Consider the following 23,328-nt stretch of genomic DNA (forward strand, 5'->3'; position numbering starts at 1 on the left):
TACGTGTTACGGCCGGTGGAGGGGGGGGGCCCCTTTGAAATGCACGCTGAGGCGCTCAAAGGGGCGGGAAGCCTTCACCAGGCATGCACGGTCCGGCTGGTAGAGGTGCGGTTTGCACTCCGCACAGACCTGGCAGTCCCTGGTGACTGTCCTTACTTCCTCGACGGAGTAGGGCAGATTGCGAGCTTTGACCAGATGGTACAATCTAGTGACCCCTGGGTGACAAAGGCTGTCGTGTAGGGCCCGGAGTTGGTCCACTTGTGCGCTGGCACATGTACCTCGGGAGAGGGCGTCTGGGCACTCGTTGAGTTTACCCGGCGATACAAAATCTCGTAATTATAGTTGGAGTGCTCGATTCTCCACTGCAAGATTTTATCATTTTTGATCTTGCCCCGCTGTGTGTTATTGAACATGAAGGCTACTGACCGTTGGTCAGTGAGGAGAGTGAATCTTTTACCGGCCAGGTAATGCCTCCAATGCCAACAGCTTCAACGATAGCCTGGGCCTCCTTTTCGACGCATGAGTGTCGAGTTTCAGAGGCATGAAGGATGCGGGAAAAGAATGCCATGGATCTACCTGCCTGGTTTAGAATGGCGGCAAGGCCGACGCCTGAAGCGTCGCTTTCTACTTGAAAAGGCAGTGACTTGTCCACTGCGCGCATCCTGACCTTGGCGATGTCTGCTCTGATGCGGGCGAAAGCATGTTGTGCCTCAGCTGCGAGAGGGATTGAATGAGTGGGCAGGCCTTGTCCGCATAGTTTCGCCCCACTGGGCGTAGTAGGAAAAGAACCCCAGGCAGCATTTGTGGGCCTTGGGGCAGAGGGGGAGGGGGAGCTCCATGAGGGGGCGCATGCGGTCGGGGTCAGGCCCGAGAAGTCCATCCTGGACTACGTAGCCGAGAATAGCTAATCAGGTCGTGCTGAACACACATTTCTATTTGTTATAGGTCATGTTGAGAAGAGTGGCAGTGCAGATGAATTTATCGAAGTTGGCATCGTGGTCCTGCTGGTCATGGCCGCAGATGGTGACATTATCTAAGTACGGAAAGGTGGCCCGCAAACCATTGATTTTCACCGTCGTCGACGCGGGTGGCGAGGTTGTGCGGGCGAGATTGGTCCAGTGCCATCGAAGCGAGCTGCGGGTAGTCGTCGGATGCTTCAGATGGCGAGCGTGTGCGGCGCCGACCTCGAGATGTCCGAAGTCCCTGTGGAGAACAAGATGGCGGCGCTAATGGTGCGCACATTGTGGGGTCGGGAAAAGATGGCGCATGGCCCCGGGAGGAGAAGATGGCGGCTCCAATTGTGCTTTTGGCGTGGGGGAGGGGGCGATAGCGGGTGCGATCGCAGGCCTGGCACACAGCCGCGAAATGGCCCTTCTTACTGCAGGATTTACAAACGGCAGTGCGGGCCGGGCAGTGTTGGCGGGGGTGCTTCTGCTAACCACAGAAGTAGCTGCGGGGACCCCCGGGGTGCGCGGATGGGCGCAGGCGTATTGGGAAGGCAGGGCTCCAGCTGAGGAGATCATCGGTGGGGTCCAGGAGGGGTAGGAAGGTGTAGAAGGGTGGGCAGCGTGGCAGGAGGTGTAGGACTGTATATTACGAGATGCGACCGTCATGGAGAGTGCCACGGTTTTCGTCTCCGTTAGTTTGAGCGTGGCCCATTCCAGTAATCGTTCTCAGATGCGGTCCAACGCAATCCCTGTCACGAAAGCATCGAGCATGAGGAGATTAGCATGTTCAACAGCCTGACAGTCGCAGTCCCGGACGAGTGAAATTAAGGCACGCCAGAAGTCTTCGATGGGCCAGGTAGTTGCGAGCGGGTGGCGAGTACATGCCTGGCGAAGAGCGTGTTCGTCTTTTGAGCATTGTGTTCTTTAAGCAGTGCCATTGCTTTTGCGTAATGCAAGGCGTCTTGGATCAACGGGAACACTCTGGAGCTCAGTCTGGAGTACAGGACGTTTATCTTCTGAGCCTCCGTTGGCGCGAGGTCCGCAGCGTTGATGTAGGCCTCAAATCAGGCTAGCCAGTGAGTAAAGTCTTTTCTGGCGTCGGGCGAGTGCGGAGCCAGCTGCAGGCGATCTGGTTTGATTCTGATATCCATTCTGTGGAAAAATCTGACGCGCAATCAATTGCACAAAGACGCAGATTGGGTACAACTGTGGTTTTATTGCAGTCAGATGCGTGGCCTCCTGCTGCAGCTGGCGAAATGGCAGGGCAATGGAAGTCATGCATATTTATACAGATCTTCGTGGGCAGAGCCAGCCGGCAGGGGCTACTGGCGAACCTGTAGTGCAGGTCCTACCTTACATCCCTTAATACAGTGGTTCACAGTGGTAATACAGCCAACCTCCAAAGACCCAACCAAATTGGAAACCAATATTATTATTGGTCTCCAGAATTGTTCTGGATTCTCCAGATTAAACTAAATGTATGGAGCTGGTTTCCTCCTTGAAGCTTTGAGAATCGTAAGTTTCTGAGTTTGGCTTGGAGTTTCAGTAAGGGGTGAGGTCTCAGGTGTCCATTCAAATGTTACTCTTACGGAATCACATTATATAATTTAAAAGTAGGCATTCATTTTTATCCTCGAGTCTAGATGTCTGGTAGCAGCACTTAGAAATAGGTGTAGCTGAGGGGTTGATTCCCAGTGGGTCAGAATGGAGGAGAGTTTGTGCAGGGGTCGGGATTGAAAGCACTCGCAACTGCGCCGCTCCCGATAGCCCCGGGGAAATACTCAGGGAGTCTGGTAATAATAGCTTCATTGAGAATTTGGAGGCAGTTTCGCCAACACTTCGGGTTGGGGGCAGGGTCGAGGGAAATGCCGATTCGGGGGAACCACAGATTTGAGCCAGGGAGGTGGGATGGAAATTTTCGGAAATGGGAGGAGAAGGGGATTAAGACACTAAAAGATTTGTTTCTTAGGGGTCGGTTTGCAGGATTGAAGGAGCTGGAAGCAAAGTATGGGATGGAGCAGGGAGAAATGTTTAGATATCTGCAGGTTCGAGATTTTGCCAGAAAGGAGATACAGAGCTTCCCGAAGGAGCCACCTCCACATTGCTGGAGGAGGTGCTGACGAAGGGCGGGACTGGAAAAGGGGGTAGTGTCAGCGGTTTACGGAGCTACTTTGGAAGAGGAGAAGGCACCACTGGAAGGGATCAAAGCAAAGTGGGAGGAAGAGTTGGGAGAGGATATGGAGGAAGGATTCTGGTGTGAGGTGCTCCGGAAAGTGAATGCCTTCACCTCGTGCGCGAGGTTGAGGCTGATACAGCTGATACACTAGGGTGAGGATAAGCCAATTCTTTGAAGGAGTAGATGTGTGTGAACGTTGGGGGGGGGGGGGGGGGGGGGGGGCTAATCACGTTCATATGTTTTGGTCCTGTCCAAACCTAGAGGATTACTGGAAGGAGGTTTTTAGGGTAATTTCTAAAGTGGTGCACGTGAAACTGGACCCGGGCCCCCGGGAGGCTATATTCGGGCTGTCGGACCAGCCAAGGTTGGAAACGGGTGTGGAGGCAGATGTTGTAGCCTTCGCCTCGTTGATCGCCCGAAGGCGGATCCTGATAGGTTGGAGAGCAACCTCTCCACCCTGTGCCCTGGCGTCGCGGGAGGATCTGTGGCAATTCTTGACTCTTGAGAAGGTTAAGTTTGAACTGAGGGGAAGGATCTCCAATTCATGGGAATTATTCATTATGCACTTTGAAGAACTGGATAACATCGAACATTAGTTGGGGCGTGTGGGTGGGTGGGTTGGGGGGAGGCAGGCGGTGTGTGTTAATGGTGACTATGGGTAATCCCTAATTCCTTTTTGTAATTTGTTTGTGTAAACATGCGGGCTAATGTTTGGGGTTTGGTGGGTGGATGGAATTGTTGTTATTGATATGGGGATTGACATATTTGTTACTGATTATTGTTTATTGTTGTTGGGTGCAAATTTGGAAGAAAATGTGAAAAAGGAGGAGAATAAAAATATATATATTTTTTTAAATACGTGGAGCTATTTTTCTTCTCAGTAATCCAGTATTCTGAAGAGTTTGGAGATCACAAATTACACAGCTCAATAAGGGCAGATCTTCACTGACAAAACCAAGTAGGTACTCCTGGGGGAAATGCATTCTCTTTCTCCTACCCTGTCCAAAAGTATATATCCTTTTCCAATTCCAGCTTGGGAAAGGGATATAAGAAATTGAACTTCCATCTATCCAAGCAGGGAATGTCGGGCACTTCTTACTCAAGATTTAGTAGCTTCCACAGCCAACAGTTTAGTAGCTCAGAATTCAAGAGGATTCACCAAATTACGCGCAACATTTGCAGTTTATTACCTTATTTTCTTGCTATTTTCTTGTAATCTCTCCCAAACGTTATCCTCAAAACATTTATTATATTTTAATGCCTTTTTCTTTTTCAAAACAATTTTTTCAGTGAAAACCATCTTCAATCCTGCACCGGCTATTGCTGACCTTGATCCTGAGTTCTACAAAGAGACAGATGTCTTCTGTTGCAACGAGACTGAGGTACTGTGTTGCAATATCTTGTTTTGCACATGCTGATGCAAGTTCATAGAATCATAGAATCTACAGTGCAGAAGGAGACCACCCGGCCCATCGAGTCTGCACCGGCTCTTGGAAAGAGCACCCAACTTAAGCCCACGCCTCCACCCTATCCCCGTAACCCAGTAACCCCACCTCACCTTTTTTGGACACTAAGGGCAATTTATCATGGCCAACCCACCTAACCTGCACATCTTTGGACTAGGAGGAAACTGGAGCACCCGGGGGAAACCCAAGAGAACACAGACAGTGACCCAAGCCGGGAATCGAACCTGGGACCCCGGAGCTGTGAAGCGACTGTGCTAAGCACTGTGCTACCGTGCTGCCCCCAAGTTTGTTGTCCTTTGGCCCTGGAGCATAGGTTCAAAAGCACCCAGGTTGACGAGACCAAGCTTGCCCTTCTCTGCTAGACTCAAAGATCTACGTGCACAACTACTCAAAATTTCACTGGACAAGTTAACATTTACTCTAATAATCTACAAGGTTGATGTTAGAAATGGAAATGCCACTTCTAGGATTGGGGTTCGGGCATAGTTTTCTCATCTCAATCTTGACTGGACCTTGGAGCATTTTATGCTGCATGTATCAAGCTCTGCAATTCACTGACCCTCTGCTAAATTGCCCAATTTGGCCAGGTCCAGTCCAGTTGTCTAGTCCAAAGCACTTACTTGCATTTAGAATCAAAATATTTAAGATTTCTGAAAACATTGGTCCCTTATCAATTTAATGGGAATTGGCTAAAACTGGAACAGTTTGAAGGGGAGATTCGGTTTCTCGTATAGAGACCAGAATATGCACAGCAGGTAAGTCAGTATCTGATAAGACAAGTTGGGAAATCATCACACCCTGATCTACCGAGATAGAAATTGTTATATAGGGCACGATCAAATGGCCATGCCGTGCCCAAAGAGCAGCACACTGTGGCACAGCATGGCCGCTAGAAGGCGGGAGACCCCATTCCCGGGATCTACCCGGCTCGCAGCACCTCGCGAGATCTAACACAATCTTGCGAGACGTTGCGATGTAAATCCTGCACATGGACTTCCGGGTGCGGCGATGACCAGCTGAGTCGCACGTTTCGGCAGCTCCCTGTGAAACGGACTTTTGGGCTCTTGATAGGAGCCCCAACGGCAATTTTAACGGCTGAAAACACCGTGCGGTAAACCAGAAGGGTATTCCCCCTGGACACGGATGGAAAAAGGAGAGGAAAGTGGCCGGATTGCAGCGGATCCTTTGGAGCAGCGGCAAGGAAGGCAAGCAGAAACCAAGATGGCGTCGGAAGGTGGCAGTTTCATATGGGGCCCTGAACAACAAGAGTTTTTGAAACGCTGCGTGGAGGAGATAAAAAAGGAAATGAAGAAAGAGTTGTTGGCCCCGATATTACAGGCGATTGAAGGGCTGAAAGAGGAACAAAAGACCCAGGAGCAGGAGCTTCGGGTCGTGAAGCGAAAGCAGCAGAGAATGAAAACGATATGCAGGGCCTGGTGGTGAAGTCGGAGATACAAGAGGCACACCAGAAACGATCTGTGGAGAGGTTGGAGGCACTGGAAAATAACGCAAGGAGGAACAACTTGAGGATTCTTGGCCTTCCTGAAGGTGTGGAGGGGGCGGACGTCGGGGCATATGTGAGCACGATGCTGCACTCGTTAATGGGAGTGGAGGCCCCGACGGGTCCGTTGGAGGTGGAGGGAGCATACCGAGTTATGGTGCGAGGATCGAGAGCAGGAGAAGCTCCCAGAGCCATAGTGGTGAGATTTCTCCGTTTTAAGGATAGAGAAATGGTCCTTAGATGGGCGAAGAAAACTCGGTGTAGTAAATGGGAGAACGCGGTGATCCGCGTCTATCAAGATTGGAGTGCGGAGGTGGCGAGAAGGAGGGTGAGCTTTAATCGGGCCAAAGCGGTACTTCACAAAAAAAAGATAAAGTTTGGAATGCTGCAACCGGCAAGACTGTGGGTCACATATCAAGGGAGGCACCACTACTTTGAGACGGCGGATGAAGCGTGGACTTTTATTGTAGAAGAAAAATTGGAATGATTGGACTACGAAAATGAACGTTTGGACAAAGTGGTGGGACGAGTGGGGGGGGGCGAAGAGGGATTGTATGATTAATCCTGCGGTATGGTAACTTTTCTTTCTCCCACAGGTGGTGATGGGGGGAGGTGGGGAGGGAGAGGAGATGGGGCGTTGGCCATGGGAGGCGGGGCCGAGGGAGAGGCGCGGGCTTGGTTCCCGCGCTATGATAATTATGGCGGGAATAGAGAAGCAGGAAGGAGGGGGCGCCGCACGGGGCGAGCCGTGATCACGGGGGGAAGCCGAGGTCAGCCAGAGTTTGCTGACTTCTGGGAGCAACATGGGGGGAGTAATTATGCTAGCGGGGGGTCTAGCGGGGGGGGGGAGGGGGGAATTACTGGGTTGCTGCTGCTGGGGAAAGGGGGGAGTGGGTACGGGAAAGGATGGGCGGGGGGGCACCGTCTGGGAGAAATACAGCTGCGTGGGAACTGGGCGAGAAGCTGGAAAAAGATGATGGCTAACCGGCAAGGGGGGGGCGGGGGGGGTGGGAAGCCCCCCAACTCGGCTGATCACGTGGAACGTGAGGGGGCTTAACGGGCCGATAAAGAGGGCACGAGTACTCGCACACCTTAAGAAACTTAAAGCAGATGTGGTCATGTTACAGGAAACGCACCTGAAACTGATAGATCAGGTTAGGTTGCGCAAAGGATGGGTAGGGCAGGTGTTCCATTCGGGGCTGGATGCGAAAAACAAGGGGGTGGCTATATTAGTGGGGAAGCGGGTAATGTTCGAGGCAAAGACTATAGTGGCGGATAACGGGGGCAGATACGTGATGGTGAGTGGCAAATTACAGGGAGAGATGGTGGTGTTGGTAAACGTGTATGCCCCGAATTGGGACGATGCCAATTTTATGAGGCGAATGCTAGGACGCATCCCAGACCTAGAGACCGGAAAGCTGATAATGGGGGGAGACTTTAACACGGTGTTGGAACCAAGGCTGGATAGGTCGAAGTCCAGGACTGGTAGGAGGCCGGCAGCAGCCAAGGTGCTTAAGGATTTTATGGAGCAGATGGGAGGGGTGGACCCGTGGAGATTCAGTAGACCTAGGAGTAAGGAGTTCTCGTTTTTCTCCTATGTCCATAAAGTCTATTCACGCATAGACTTTTTTGTGTTGGGTAGGGCATTGATCCCGAGGGTGAGGGGAACGGAATATACGGCTATAGCCATTTCGGATCATGCCCCACACTGGGTAGACTTGGAGATAGGGGAGGAAACAAGAGGGCGTCCACCCTGGAGAATGGACATGGGACTAATGGCGGATGAGGGGGTGTGCTTAAGGGTGAGGGGATGCATTGAAAAGTACTTGGAACTCAATGACAATGGGGAGGTTCAGGTGGGAGTGGTCTGGGAGGCGTTGAAGGCGGTGGTTAGGGGGGAGCTGATATCAATAAGGACCCATAAAGGGAAGCAGGAGAGTAAGGAACGGGAGCGGTTGTTGCAAGAACTTTTGAGGGTGGACAGACAGTATGCGGAAGCACCGGAGGAGGGACTGTATAGGGAAAGGCAAAGGCTGCATGTGGAATTTGACTTGCTGACCACAGGCACTGCAGAGGCACAATGGAGGAAGACGCAGGGTGTACAGTATGAATATGGAGAGAAGGCGAGCAGATTGCTGGCACACCAATTGAGGAAAAGGGGAGCAGCGAGGGAAATAGGGGGGGTGAGAGACGAAGATGGAGAGACGGAGCGGGGAGCGGAGAGAGTGAATGAAGTGTTTAAGACATTTTATAAAAAATTGTATGAAGCTCAACCCCCGGATGGGAGGGAGAGAATGATGGAGTTTTTGGATCGGCTGGAAATTCCCAAGGTGGAAGAGCAGGAAAGGATGGGATTGGGAGCACAGATCACGGTAGAAGAAGTGGTGAAAGGAATTAGGAACATGCAGACGGGAAAGGCCCCGGGACCGGACGGATTCCCAGTTGAAATTTACAGAAAATATTTGGACTTGCTCGCCCCGCTACTGACGAGGACCTTTAACGAGGCAAAGGAAAGGGGACAACTGCCCCCGACTATGTCAGAAGCAACGATATCGCTTCTTTTAAAGAAGGAAAAGGATCCGCTACAATGCGGGTCCTACAGACCAATCTCCCTCCTCAATGTAGATGTCAAGGTCTTGGCCAAGGTAATGGCAATGAGAATAGAGGAATGTGTCCCGGGGGTGGTTCATGAGGACCAAACTGGGTTTGTGAAGGGGAGACAGCTGAACACGAACATACGGAGGTTGTTAGGGGTAATGATGATGGCCCCACCAGAGGGTGAAACGGAGATAGTAGTGGCGATGGATGCCGAGAAAGCATTTGATAGAGTGGAGTGGGATTATCTGTGGGAGGTGTTGAGGAGATTTGGGTTCGGAGAGGGGTATGTTAGATGGGTGCAGTTGTTGTATAGGGCCCCAGTGGCGAGTGTGGTCACGAATGGACGGGGATCGGCATATTTTCGGCTCCATAGAGGGACAAGGCAGGGATGTCCTCTGTCCCCATTACTGTTTGCACTGGCGATTGAGCCCCTGGCGATAGCGCTGAGAGGTTCCAAGGGATGGAGGGGAATACTTAGGGGAGGAGAAGAACACCGGGTATCTTTATATGCGGATGATCTGCTACTATATGTGGCGGATCCAGCGGAGGGGATGCCAGAAATAATGCGGATACTTGGGGAGTTTGGGGATTTTTCAGGGTATAAATTGAACATGGGGAAGAGTGAGCTGTTTGTGGTGAATCCAGGGGAGCAGAGTAGAGAAATAGAAGACCTACCGTTGAGGAAGGTAACAAGAGACTTTCGTTACCTGGGGATCCAGATAGCTAAGAATTGGGGCACATTGCACAGGCTAAATTTGACGCGGTTGGTGGAACAGATGGAGGAAGATTTCAAGAGATGGGATATGGTAGCATTGTCAATGGCAGGGAGGGTGCAGGCGGTTAAGATGGTGGTCCTCCCGAGATTCCTCTTTGTGTTTCAGTGTCTCCCGGTGGTGATCACGAAGGCTTTTTTCAAAAGGATAGAAAAGAGTATCATGGGTTTTGTTTGGGCCGGGAAGACTCCGAGAGTGAGGAAGGGATTCTTACAGCGTAGTAGGGATAGGGGGGGGCTGGCACTACCGAGCCTAAGTGAGTATTATTGGGCCGCTAATATTTCAATGGTGAGTAAGTGGATGGGAGAGGAGGAAGGAGCGGCGTGGAAGAGATTAGAGGGCGTCCTGTAGGGGGACCAGCCTGCAGGCTATGGTGACAGCCCCATTGCCGTTCTCACCAAGGAACTATACCACGAGTCCGGTGGTGGTAGCTACACTGAAGATTTGGGGACAGTGGAGACGACATAGGGGAAAGACCGGAGCACTGGGGGGGTCCCCGATAAGAAACAACCATAGGTTTGCCCCGGGGGGAATGGATGGGGGATATGGAATGTGGCAAAGAGCAGGTATAACGCAATTGAAAGATCTATTTGTGGATGGGAAGTTTGCGAGTCTGGGAGCGCTGACCGAGAAATATGGGTTGTCCCAAGGGAATGCATTCAGGTACATGCAATTGAGGGCTTTTGCGAGGCAACAGGTGAGGGAATTCCCGCAGCTCCCGACACAAGAGGTGCAGGACAGAGTCATCTCAAAGAAATGGGTGGGGGACGGTAAGGTGTCGGATATATATAGGGAAATGAGAGACAAAGGGGAGACTATGATGGACGAACTAAAAGGGAAATGGGAAGAAGAGCTAGGGGAGGAGATTGAGGAGGGGATGTGGGCAGATGCCCTAAACAGGGTAAACTCGTCGTCCTCGTGCGCCAGGCTAAGCCTGATTCAGTTTAAGGTATTACACAGGGCACATATGACTGGAACACGGCTCAGTAAATTTTTTGGGGTGGAGGATAGGTGTGCGAGGTGCTCGAGAAGCCCAGCGAATCATACCCATATGTTTTGGTCATGCCCGGCACTACAGGGGTTTTGGATGGGGGTGACAAAGGTGCTTTCGAAAGTAGTAGGAGTCCGGGTCGAACCAAGCTGGGGGTTGGCTATATTTGGGGTTGCACAAGAGCCGGGAGTGCAGGAGGCGAAAGAGGCCGATGTTTTGGCCTTTGCGTCCCTAGTAGCCCGGCGCAGAATATTGCTAATGTGGAAAGAAGCCAAGCCCCCGGGGGTGGAGACCTGGATAAATGATATGGCGGGGTTCATAAAGTTAGAGCGGATTAAGTTCGTCCTAAGGGGGTCGGCTCAAGGGTTTACTAGGCGGTGGCAACCGTTCGTCGAATATCTTGCGGAAAGATAGATGGGGGAGAACAAAGAAGGCAGCAGCAGCGGCCCAGGACTTGGGGGGAGGGGGGGCAGGGATGGGGGGGGAGGGATGGGGGGGGATGGGGGGGGGTTGTGGCCTGAGACAAGGCAGTTGCCAATTAGGGCTAGTTTTTATTTTTTGTTATTTAATATTTATTTATTTGTTGTTGTTTTTGTTTAAATTTAAAAAGGTCATTATTATCTGTATTGTTACAATGTTGTGTAAAGGATGCACAATGTACTGTGTTGGTTCACCAAAAATTTTCAATAAAATATTATTTAAAAAAAAAAGTAAATCCTGCACATTGTGGGTGGGATCACTTTTAGGTAAATCTGCATTTTAAAGCGGTCAGCTAGTCTCACTTTAATGTGCAGTTTCCCGAGGTATTGGGAAAACGGGGCCATGTGCAGCCTTGGCCACGTGTTCCCTGATGAGGCCTCCTATCTAACCTGGGTGCCATTTTATAGCGTTGTGTTTCTCGGCGCCACAGGCGCTGGGAATCACGCGGCTAACGCGCTCGTTATGGGACTTTGTTCCCATTTAGCTAAATCCCGCCTATATTGTCCTTTCATTCAGGAAACACGCGAGTAACGCGCTCGCTATGGGACTTTGTTTCCATTTAGCTAAATCCTGCCTCGTACTTTCTTTCAGGCATAAAGAAGGTGCAGAATGTAGCCATATGACAGTGAGGTCGACAAGCAATCTGAGACATTGGCCCTGCACCTAAATTTGTATCGCCTTCGTTTTAAATGGCCCAGGGATGTCTAAATTCGGTATTAGGCTCCTTGTGTATTTTAATTGGAGTCCTGCCACCTGAGGAGAAATTACTAATGAAGGAGGCATGTGCCTTGTCTACCCAGTTCAGTAGTATGGCGGCACGGTAGCAAAGTGGTTAGCACTGTTGCTTCACAGCGCCATGGTCCCTGGTTCAAGTCCCAGCTTGGGTCATTGTCTGTACGGAGTCTGCACGATCTCCCCTTGTCTGCGTGGGTTTCCTCCCAAAAGTCCCGAAAGACGTGCTGTTAGGTGAATTGGACATTCTGAATTTGCCCTCGGTGTACCCTAACAGGCGCCGGAGTGTGGCGACTAGGGGATTTTCACTGAAACTTAATTGCAGTGTTAATGTAAGCCTACTTGTGACACTAATAAAAATTATACTATGTCAGGAGACGTGGGAGTGCGCCCGTGACTCCATAGGCATCGGAATATCCCACTTTTTCCCACTCACCACCCCTCCAGCCTAACTCGTAGCCCATTTCAGTCCCCACCTCCCACACTTAATAAAGCTCCTTGGGCCTCCCAGTTTGAATGCATGAATTAAGAACTAATTTTTAGTCCCCTGTGTTTTTCCAGCATTTCTTGTTTCCACAATGTGTAGATTGATAAAATGGATAGAGGATAAATATGTGAAGAACCTTTTTTTTTAGTTCACCAACTTCTAACTAGCAATTGGTTTTATTTAAGTTGTGGTTTTTCTTTGCATACAGCTATCGGTTTATCAGCAACTGCATTGTTCTTGCTGCTATACATTAATGGTTGATAAATGACCCTTTCATACTTTGGGAACTAGTATTGTGCAACAGAATTCCTAATTCTTGCCTAAAGCATAATGCTGACAACTATAAATAAAGTAAGATGTATTTCCACATGGTACTTCATGAGATGGAAACATACCTGTAGAAATGTATGGTTTGATTGCTTGTAAATTATGTGATATAGTAAAGGAAGTATTTTCTTATTGGGCTGATTTATTGAGCAGCAAATGCTCAGACCACCACCAACAAGAACTCCTCGATACATACGTATACCTGAGCCAATCCTGGTTCTCAAGTATTCCACGCCGTTTCCTCTTTGCTCCCACGATAGCGATCCCTTCACCAAGAATAACAGTTGCTATAAAATTGCCACCCATGTGTAAAATATGCCTCCAATTATATTGTTTTTGATGCTCAACATTCATTACTAGCTGCCAATCTCCCCGAGTGACAATATTTTTTTTGGACTTCTCCACAAATTTGTATCAAATATGTTTTGTGTTTAAGTGTTTGTCTAAAGTAATAATTGAAATGTTGTGTGGTGTAACAATTGATCGTCGTCTATTCAAACATCTCGGGCGGGATTCAAACATTCTCCCCTACTCGGCAGGGCCGCCCAAAGGTGCGGAGGATCGCACCTTTAGGGGCTAGGCCCGCACCTTTAGGAGCTAGGCCCGCCCCGGAGTGGTTGGCGCCCTGCCGGTTGGCATGGAAGGCCTTTGGCGTCACGCCAGCCGGGGCCGAAGGGACTCAGCCGGCTTGCGCAAGTCTGCGCATGCGCGAGAATGTCGGCGGCTGCTGACGTCATCCCAATGCATGCGCAGGGGGGGGGTTCACCTTCGCGTCGGCCATGACGGAGGCTGATGGTCGGCACGTAGGAAAAGGGTGCCCCCACGGCACAGGCCTGCCCGCGGATCGGTGGGCCCCGATCGTGGGCCAGGCCACCGTAGGGGCACCCCCCGGGGCCCGGCCGTGCTGCCAGGTCCCGCCGGTAAGGAACCTGGTTCAATTTATGCAGGCGGGACTGGCATAGGAGCAGCGGGACTTTGGCCCATCGCGGGCGCCGGAGAATCGCCGGGGGGGAAGCGGCGCGATTCGGCCAATCTCCGGTGCCGGAGAATTCGGTGGCCGGCGGGGGCGGGATTCACGCCGCCCCCGGCGATTCTCCGACCCGGCGGGGGTTCAGAGAATCTCACCCCTCATCTGTTGAGATTAAGCTTTTCGGTGAGCCATTCCAACATTTATTTAGATTGGGGGGAAATGATCAGTTTCATATTCATCATTATGCTAATTTTGCAGTATATTTATGTGTGTGTGTGTGTGTATTTTTACTCCACATTTTTACAACAACCCCACACAGTAAGCAGGTCTCCAAAATGTTAAACCAATAAGCCCCAGCTCATCTCGGAGCAAATTTCACCTTCTCCAAATACAGGAACTCCAATATGTCCTCTGGCCACACCGAGTCACTGGAGGGAGAAGCTGACCTCCACCCCAACAGAACCTGCCTGCGAGCAATCAATGAGGCGAAGGCTATAATGTCTGCCCCCCTCCCTCCCGTCTGCAGTTCCGGCAGGTCCGACACGCCGAAAATGGCCTCCAATGAATCCAGCTCCAGTTCCATATGCAGCACCTCAGATATGGTGCTGAAAAACGACCCCCAAATTCTCCCAACTTCGGGCATGACCAGAACATATGGACATGATTGTCTGGGTCCCCTCCACACCGCTTGCAACTATCCTCTATTCCTCAAACAACCGGCTCATCCTTGCCTTTGTTAAGTGCGCCCTATACACTACTTTTAACTGAATCAACCCGAGCCTCGCACACAAAGTCGAGTCATTGTCCCTTCGTAACACTTGGTACCATAATCCTTCTTCCAGCCCCATCCCCAACTCTTCCTCCCACTTGTACTTAATCCCTTCCATAGACTCCATGTCCTCCTGCTTGATCCTACTGTAGATCACTAAAACGACCCCACTCTCCAGCTCCCACCATCGACAGCAGTTCCGCCAATAACGAGGATGACAATGCCACGGAAAGCCTTTCTTGCAAAATTCCGCACCTGCATATACCTGAAGCCCTCCTCTCATTGGAGCCCATACTTCACCCCAGCTCCTCAAACTTGCGAGTATCCCCTCCAGAAACAGATCATTCATCTCTTTTTGCCCCTTTCTCCTCCCATCCTTGGAACCCCGCATCAATCCTCCTTGGCTCGGACCCCATTTCCCTCTTATCGGCATCACCCTCAACCCTGCTCTCAACCTGAAGTGCCCAACCTGAATTATCCCCAAATCTTCAGTGTGGCTACCACCACAGAACTGCCTGAGTACTTCTCCGGGGCTAATGGTAATGGTGCCGTTGCCAGCGCCTGCAGCCCCGACCCCTGACCGGAACCTGCCTCCATCCGCACCCACAGAGCATCCGACTCCTTACTAGAGCTCCGTACCTTCTTTTGGATTTGGATTTTGATTTATTGTCACGTGTACCCAAGCACAGTGAAAAGTATTGTTCTGCGTACAGTCCAGACATTTCATTCCATACGTGAGAAAAACATAGGACATACATAAATACACAATGTAGATACATAGGCACAGGCATCGGGTGAGCAGTACTACTCAGAGAAGATGTGTGAAGAGATCAGTTCAGTCCATGAGAGAGTAATTCAGGAGTCTGGTAACAGCGAGGAAGAAGCTGTTTTTGAACCTGTTAGAGCCTGTTCTCAGACTTTTGTATCACCGCCCTCAGTGGTTCATTCGTCCTCTGTTTCGGCCGGTGTGACTGGTGGGGCTTTTCCAATTCATACTGGGAAGGGTCCTCCCCCATACCCATCAACTTCACTAGCATATCAGAGGGGTGTTCTGTAGGCCTCCAGCCCTCCACCCCTTCAGGCACACCCATGATCCTCGGGTTGTGTCTTCTACCTTGGCTCTCAGCCCTCTGTTAATCTCTGACACCCCCCACAACTCCTCATCTATCAAGGTGAACTAGTCACTATGCCGTGACAAGGCCTACGCCATCTCTTTCATTTCCTCCCCCTGCTCCAGCATCGCTGTCAATGTTCTCACCAACTCCTCTCTCACCGGGGCAAGGGTCTTACCCACCCACCACCACCGTTCGATGCTTTTCAAACTCTCCAGCCATTACCTCCGTCAACTTCTCCACTGTGATGGACGCAGCCCTACCGACAGGTTCTCTCCCAGCATCTTTCCTCCTACTGCCTCCCTCACCTAGGCAGCGGATCTTCGGCCACTGCCTTCTTCCCTGGATTCTTCGTTCCTGTTTTTCACATTCTATAAATGCCCCAAACCGTCCCACAACTGCTCACGGACAAATCACCCCCAAAATCTGAGCTTAAAGAGCTAGAAAAAAACTGCTCTGGCAGGAGCCATCAAACATGTGACCTCCATCTACAAGCCACGTATGTGTGAATATCATATGTTAGTTATATATCTTATAAGAAAATGAGGACGCAAATCAGATCCCAGAAATGTTGGAGAATGAAAGGTTTAGTGAGGGGGAAGAACTGAGGGAGATCAACATTAGTAGAGAAATGGTGCTGGGAAAACTGATGGGATTGAAGGCGGATAATTCCCCAGGGCCTGAGAACCTGCATCCCAGAGTGCTTAAGGAGGTGGCTCTGGAAATAGTGGATGCATTGGTGATCATCTTCCGGGATTCTATAGACTCTGGAACTGTCCCTGCAGATTGGAGGGTAGCTTACATCACTCCGATATTCAAAAAGGGAGGTAGAGAGAAAGCATGGAATTATAGACAGTAAGCCTGACATCGGTAGTGGGGAAAATGCTTGAATCCATTATCAAGGACTTTATAGCGGAACATTTAGAAAGCAGTGGCAGGATCAGTCAGAGTCAGCATGGATTTATGAAGAGAAAATCATGCTTGACAAATCTGTTGGAATTATTTGAAGAGGTAACCAGTACAGTCAACAAGGGGGAGCCAGTCAATGTGGTGTTTTGGACTTTCAGAAGGCATTTGACAAAGTCCCGCATAAGAGATTATTGTGCAAAATTAATGCGCATGGGATTGGGGGAAATGTATTGAGGTGGATAGAAAACTGGTTGGCAGAGAGGAAACAAAGAGTAGGGATTAATGGGTCCTTTTCAAATTGGCAGTCAGTAACCAGTGGGGTACCACAGGGATCGGTGCTGGGACCCCAGTTATTCACAATATATATTAATGATTTGGATGAGGGAACAAAATGTAACATCTCAAAGTTTGCAGATGATACCAAATTAGGTGGGAGGGTGAATTGTGACGAGGATGCAGGGATCCTACATCAAAATCTGGACAGGTTGTGCACCATTCGCTGAAGGTAAGCATGCAGGTGCAGCAGGCGCTAAAGAAGGCTAATGGTATGTTGGCCTTCATTGCAAGACGTTTCGAGTATAGAAGCAGGGATGTGTTGCTCAATTGTACAGGGCCTTGGTTGAGGCCACACTTGGAGTATTGTGTGCAGTTTTGGTCTCCGTCTCTGAGGAATGATGTTCTTGCCCTCGAGGGAGTGCAGCGAAGTTTTACCAGACTGATTCCAGGGATGGTGGGACTGTCATATGAGGAGAGATTGACGAGGTTAGGATTGTTCTCGCTGGAGTTCAGAAGAATGAGGGGGATCTCATCGAGACTTATAAAATTCTAACCGGACTAGACCGGGTAGATGCAGGGAAGATGTTACCAATGATGGGTGTGTCCAGAACCAGGGGTCACAGCCTGAGGATTCAGGATAAACCATTTCGGACAGAGATAAGGAGACATTTCTTCACACAGATTGGTGAGCCTGGAATTCATTACCACAGGAAGTAGTTGATGCTAAAAAATTGAATATATTGAAGAGGCGGCTGGATATAGCACTTGGGGAGAATGGGATCAAAGGCTATGGGGAGAAAGCAGGATTAGGCTATTGAGTTGGATGATCAGCCATGATCGTGATGAATGTGGGCAGCACGGTAGCATTGTGGATAGCACAATTGCTTCAAAGCTCCAGGGTCCCAGGTTCGATTCTGGCTTGGGTCACTGTCTGTGCGGAGTCTGCACATACTCCCCGTGTGTGCATGGGTTTCCTCCGGGTGCTCTGGTTTCCTCCCACAGTCCAAAGATGTGCAGGTTAGGTGGATTGGCCATGATAAATTGCCCTTAGTGTCCAAAATTGCCCTTCGTGTTGGGTGGAGTTACTGGGTTATGGGGATAGGGTGGAGGTGTTGAGCTTGAGTAGGGTGCTCTTTCCAAGAGCCGGTGCAGATGCGATGGGCTGAATGGCCTCCTTCTGCCCTGTAAATTTTATGATAATCTATGATAATGGCGGAGCAGGCTCAAAGGGCCAAAAGGCCTCCTCCTGCTCCTATCTTCTATGTATCTATGATAGGAAATCTCTATTTTCATGTGTTTTATTGTTTTTAAACAGTGCTGAGAAATTGTTTAAGCTTTTTCTGTCTGATTATATTGAGGGGGGGGTAAAAAGTACAGGAAGCTGGGGCGTCATTCTCCGACCCCCCCGCCGGGTCGGAGAATGGCCGTTGGCCGCCCTGAATCCAGCCCCCGACCCCGCCGAAGTCTCCGGTACCGGAGATTGGGCGGGGGCGAGAATTGGGCCGCGCCGGTTGGCGGGACCCCCCGCTCAATTCTCCGGCCCGGATGGGCCGAAGTCCCGCCCAGAAATTGCCTGTCCCGCCGGCGTAAATCAAAGCTGGTATTTACCGGCGGGACCAGGCGGCGTGGGCGGGCTCCGGGGTCCTGGGGGGTCGTGGGGCGATCTGACCCCGGGGGGGTGCCCCCACGGTGGCCTGGCCCGCGATCGGGGCCCACCGATCCGCGGGCGGGCCTGTGCCGTGGGGGCACTCTTTCCCTTCCACCTCCGCCACGGTCTCCACCATGGCGGAGGAGGAAGTGACTCTCCCCACTGCGCATGCGTGGGAAACTGTCGGCGGCCGTGACGCCCCCGCGCATGCACCGCATTTCCGCGCCAGCTGGCGGGAAAACAAACGCCATTTCCGCCAGCTGGCGGGGCAACAAACGCCATTTCCGCCAGCTGGCGGGGCGGAAATCCCTCCGGCGTCGGCCTAGCCCCTCAATGTTGGGGCTCGGCCCCCAAAGATGCGGAGCATTCCGCACCTTTGGGCCGGCGCGATGCCCGTCTGATTGGCGCCGTTTTTGGCGGCAGTCGGCGGACATCGCGCCGTTGGGGGAGAATTTCGCCCCTGGTCTTTGTCTGGAATCTAAGTAATTCTGTTACTATGCGGACCAGAGTTTATTCATAGGAAACTCTACTTTCTGAAGATTCTATACAGACAGGGACAGATCTCTTAAACACTGTTTCACTTTTATTTCCTCTGGTAGTGCTGTAGCCATCTCAGATGGCCACCTGCAAAGGACCATGGGAATTATGGCCAACCCAGGACTCAGACAGACTCAGAGCTTGTGTGTGTATTTGCAACCCAGATCGCTAGAAGCGATCAAAACCCCCGCTCGTTTGCATTCTAATGGCCCATTTCCCCAGAACAAAAGAACTGTACTCAGGTAACCGATAGAGATGCAGACTAAGCGGCGCCACTCCCTTTACTCAAGGAACGCAAACAACCAAGGTTAATGACCGTTAAGGACACGCCCACCCATCAAGGCACCCGCCCCTTTATTGGCAAAATCGAAGGCAGTGATCGAAGCCTGTTGAATTATTGGGTCCAAATTAAGGACCGCCCCAAAGATCGCGAAATCCCAGAGGGATAATAATAATAATAGCTTATTGTCACACGTAGGCTTTAACGAAGTTACTGTGAAAAGCCCCTGGTCGCCACATTCCGCCGCCTGTTTGAGGAGGCCGGTACAGGAATTGAACCCGCGCTGCTGGCATTGTTCTGCATTACAAGCCAGCTATTTAGCCCACTGTGCTAAACCAGCCCCTTTTTAAAGAAGATAAGGAGAGACGCAGCCGTGTACTCGTTCTCTCTTGGATCCGGCCTATGCCAACCCAAGTGCAGCATAACGACCAGACAGACAAGTTCAAGACCAACGATCGCTACCAGACGGATGAGCCCAGCAGAAACAGAGCCACTTCTTCCACCCAGCCACGCAAAATCCGGACAAAGACCTTGTCCATCTGCATAGAGCCGATTGCCCTGAAGTTAAGTATAGGTTATTGTAGTTGTTAGGTGTAGTTTAACTTGTAGTGTTTTGTGTTGCATGTCGAAGTAATCCTTGTGTGTAAATAAACCATCTTTGAACTTGAACTGACTAACTGGTTGTGTCGTCCTTTGATTGATATCCGGTAAAGCCTTGTGATGGTATCATAGATACCTGGCGACTCTAAAGAGCATCATTATTAATTGGCAACATTATTGGTGACCCAGGTGGCGTTTGGCAACATTATTGGTGATGCTGGTGGGATAGTATTCCATTAAATTGGCAATAGTGCACTTGTTGGAGGGAGTTAAATACATTAGGAAAAAATGATCTTGAGTGGACTGAAATTCTGATTAAACCTGGAATATCTCCAAATTAATTTACCGTTTCATTTCATTGAAAAAAATGACTCTGCTCATTGGTGTTGGTAGAAAAGAAAAATTGAATGCCTTTACTCTCCTATCTGACTAATTCCCAGGTATAGTCTCTCCGCCCAAGAGTTGCAAACATGTTAAATGCTTGGCACACAACTGGGTTGATCTGATTGGACACATCAAGCACTTTTGACACAAGTTATCCTCTGCCAAAATTACATATAACTGCAGGGTCAACCTGGCACCTTTCCACACTACTAATTGCCTCCTTTAAAACCATTCTCCCCTACCCCCTCTGTCTTCATCAACAATTGCGAGGAACTCTTGGATCTCTTTGACTCTAAGTTTGAGATAATCAATGAAGCTGATTTCCCTTGCCAAAATCATCACCACCCCTGCTGCCACACCAGTTCCGTCCCTGCCATTGCCCTGAGCGTACATCTTTCTCCCAGTTTCTCCCTTCATGCCCTATCATATCCATGGAACCCCCTTCTTAACCCCATGAAGACTACACCAATAACCACCCAGTTTCCCTTCCTAGCCTATATGCTATCTGACATTGTAAATAGTTCCCCCTTCTCAGATGCTCAGCCTGTATCATACAAATCTGACGTCATCACTCTTCAACAAATCTACCTTTGATCGCTCTGTCTTTTCAAACTTGCACCGTCTGCAAACTATTACAGTAATCCTCTCTCTCAAGTTTGTTGATGTGTCTTCTCCCAAAACGATGCCTACCTTTCCTCCAACTCCATGTTTGAATCTCTTTAATCAGGTTTCTGTCCCTGTCACAGGACTGAAATAATCCTAACCAAAATCACATGACATTTAACGTGGCATCCTTTCTACAGTGACATTATCAACCATGCTATCCTGGGGCAGCATGGTGGCACAGTGGTTAGCACTGCTACCTCACTGCTCCAGGGACCCAGGTTCAATTCCGGCCTCGTGTGATTGTGTGTGTGGAGTTTGCACTTTCTCCCCATGTCTGCGTGGGTTTCCTAGATGTGCAGGTTAGGTGGATTGGCCATGCTAAATTGCCCCTTAATGTCCAAAAGCTTAAGTCGGGTTATGGGGATAGGGTGGAGGCTCTTTCCAAGGGCTGGTGCAGACTTGATGGGCCGAATGGCCTCCTTCTGCACTGTAAATTCTATGATTCTATGATCCTCCCTCTGTTGCCCAGTTCAGTCTTGTCACCTATCTTAACACTGAAATGAGTCTTTGTGTTTTGTCGACCGGACTTCCCTTATTGCTCCCTGAATTGAGATTCGTGAACCCAACATAGTTTTAGAATCAAACCTATAACAGCTTTGTTGTATTGCTGAGCTGCACATTGGCTTAAAGCTACTTTACTTACAGGTACACATTCACACAAATTTTGAGGTCTATGAATCTACAACTGCACATTTTCTCAGTCTATATTTCCATACATATTTTACCGAGTGTCTCTCATTTCCTGACATCACAGCATCTACAGGAAAAATGTATTGCTATATCCAAGCTTGTTATTCAGGAAGCATTGCATGCAGCTTATTTGGTCCTGAGAATTAGTTAAGAATGAAGCTGATCGGGAGAAGCCTTGTATGCTTTGGTACACCCTCAAAATTCACGACTGAGAATTAAAATCGAGGTTTGCCCCTCAATCCTCCGACACAGCCTATAATTTTTACACATTGACATGATGGGAGTTCCCAAGACAACATGCAAATGAGAAAAGGGTCATGAAATGAGGCTCATTCCTCCATGAAGGACAAAATTCTGTCCTTCCAACCACTGGCTGTCAAATTTCAGACTTGGGGATCAGATCATATTTCTGACCTGGCTGAATTTAAAGTGAAGTTTTGATGAGATTGTCTGGAAAAACGTCTTGTTTGCATTATGGCTTTAGTGATTGAGGTAAGGGGGAGAGAGCATTCCCCAGATATACGGATGCAGAGAGAAGGAGGGCAACTCACAAGAGGCCTGCCTTCATTCGGATGAACTTAAGCTTCATACAGTCAGTGAGGAGAATATGTGAAGAGGCTCACTTTTCTAGGGGAGCAACTAGAAAGCCATGTCACTTTCTGGAGCACCAATGGCAGACAAATGGCATTCTTGCCTGTGGTTCTGAAGGTGCATATGGTCTTAACTTTTTTTTTTTGTTGGATCATTCTACGCTGCAAAAGGTGACAGTAATATTGGTCAATCTGCTGCACTTTCCTGCACCAGGTAAATTATAGATGTTTTCTTCGTCAGAGCCAACCACTTCATCTCCTTTTTCTCTGGCGGCTGTGAAGCAGAAAGCCTTCACCAAGATTGGAGGCTTCCCCGTACTGCAGGACATCATCAGTTATAACCAGATATCCTACAATGTACATGAATAGGAAGGTCTTCCACTGGCAGAATTGCAGCTAATGTGAGATGACACACCAGAAGTTTGGAACTCTTCCACAAACTGTACTAGATCCATTGTTAATTTAGAAACTGAGATTGATAGATCATTGTTAACCAGGCATGTTGAGGACAAAGGCCAAAGATAGGTATCTGGAGTTGAAGTTGGGGCATAGATTGAATGGCAGAACAAGCTCAAGGGCTTAAATAGCCTACTCCTGCTCATGTGTTCCTAAGACACAGGGCACCATGCAGGTCTGTGCGAGGTATCCTATTAATTATCATGATTTATTCTTCTTGCGCCAATCTTCAATGCATCAGGTGGTGGGTGTCTAGAATTCGCTGCCTGAGTTGGTGCTGGAAGCAGAGACCCTAAACTTTTAAAAAGTCCCTGGATCTGCACGTTAAGCAGAGTCCCTGTAAGCTGCAGGACTATGGGCTGAGTGCAGGAAGATGGAATTCGAAAGGCATCTGGGTATCTTTGGGTCGGCGTGGGCAAGATGGGCAGAATGGCCCCCTTCTGCGCTGTATCAGTTCTATGATTCTATCAGAGGTTGATGATGTAGTTCATGACACCGGTGTGAACCTGAGATGAGATACGGTCATTGCCATTCATCCACTTTTCTCCTGACAGAGCAAACTATTGACATCCTGAGGCAATACTTCCACGGCCTGGGTAGATCTGGAGATATCCTGCAACGCTGTCCCCAGTGAGTCTTAACAATAGCCAATATGCAGCACGTGCTCACAAACTCAACCTGCAATATTCATTAACCCATTGATCTACCTGGGGAGGAAGATATGGAGGCAAACCCAGACTCATGATTAGCAGGAAGGCACAAAGGATGCCTTGGAGGAGCAAAGTCCACCATTCCTCCTGCCTGCTAAGAGCTCTTCAATTAGAGGTTGGGAGGAGTATTGCAGAGGTTGAGCCTAATTCAGTTTCCTTGCCTTTTTATGTGTTTCTGCTATCGCATGATCAGGTGACTTGTTGAAGGGCAGTGGCTTCTCTTTTAGTTGAAGGGAAATCTATGATATTACAG

General features: G+C 49.7%; 1 protein-coding gene across 14 annotated transcripts in view; it reads left to right on the forward strand.

Annotated features, from left to right (window-relative positions):
• rbks (ribokinase) overlaps positions 1-23,328 on the forward strand; it is a 269,106-nt gene that overhangs the window by 77,166 nt on the left and 168,612 nt on the right. For all 14 annotated transcript variants that reach the window (XR_011940817.1, XR_011940818.1, XR_011940820.1 and 11 more), the window contains one exon: positions 4,414-4,505. Coding sequence is in view for 9 of the 14 variants with exons in the window: in XM_072500141.1 (XP_072356242.1) it covers positions 4,414-4,505 (92 nt within the window). In the remaining 5 variants the exon portion in view is untranslated. The remainder of the gene's footprint in view (positions 1-4,413; positions 4,506-23,328) is intronic.

This window comes from Scyliorhinus torazame, chromosome 4, assembly GCF_047496885.1.
Source record: "Scyliorhinus torazame isolate Kashiwa2021f chromosome 4, sScyTor2.1, whole genome shotgun sequence".
In the NCBI taxonomy this organism is placed as follows: Eukaryota; Metazoa; Chordata; class Chondrichthyes; order Carcharhiniformes; family Scyliorhinidae; genus Scyliorhinus; species Scyliorhinus torazame.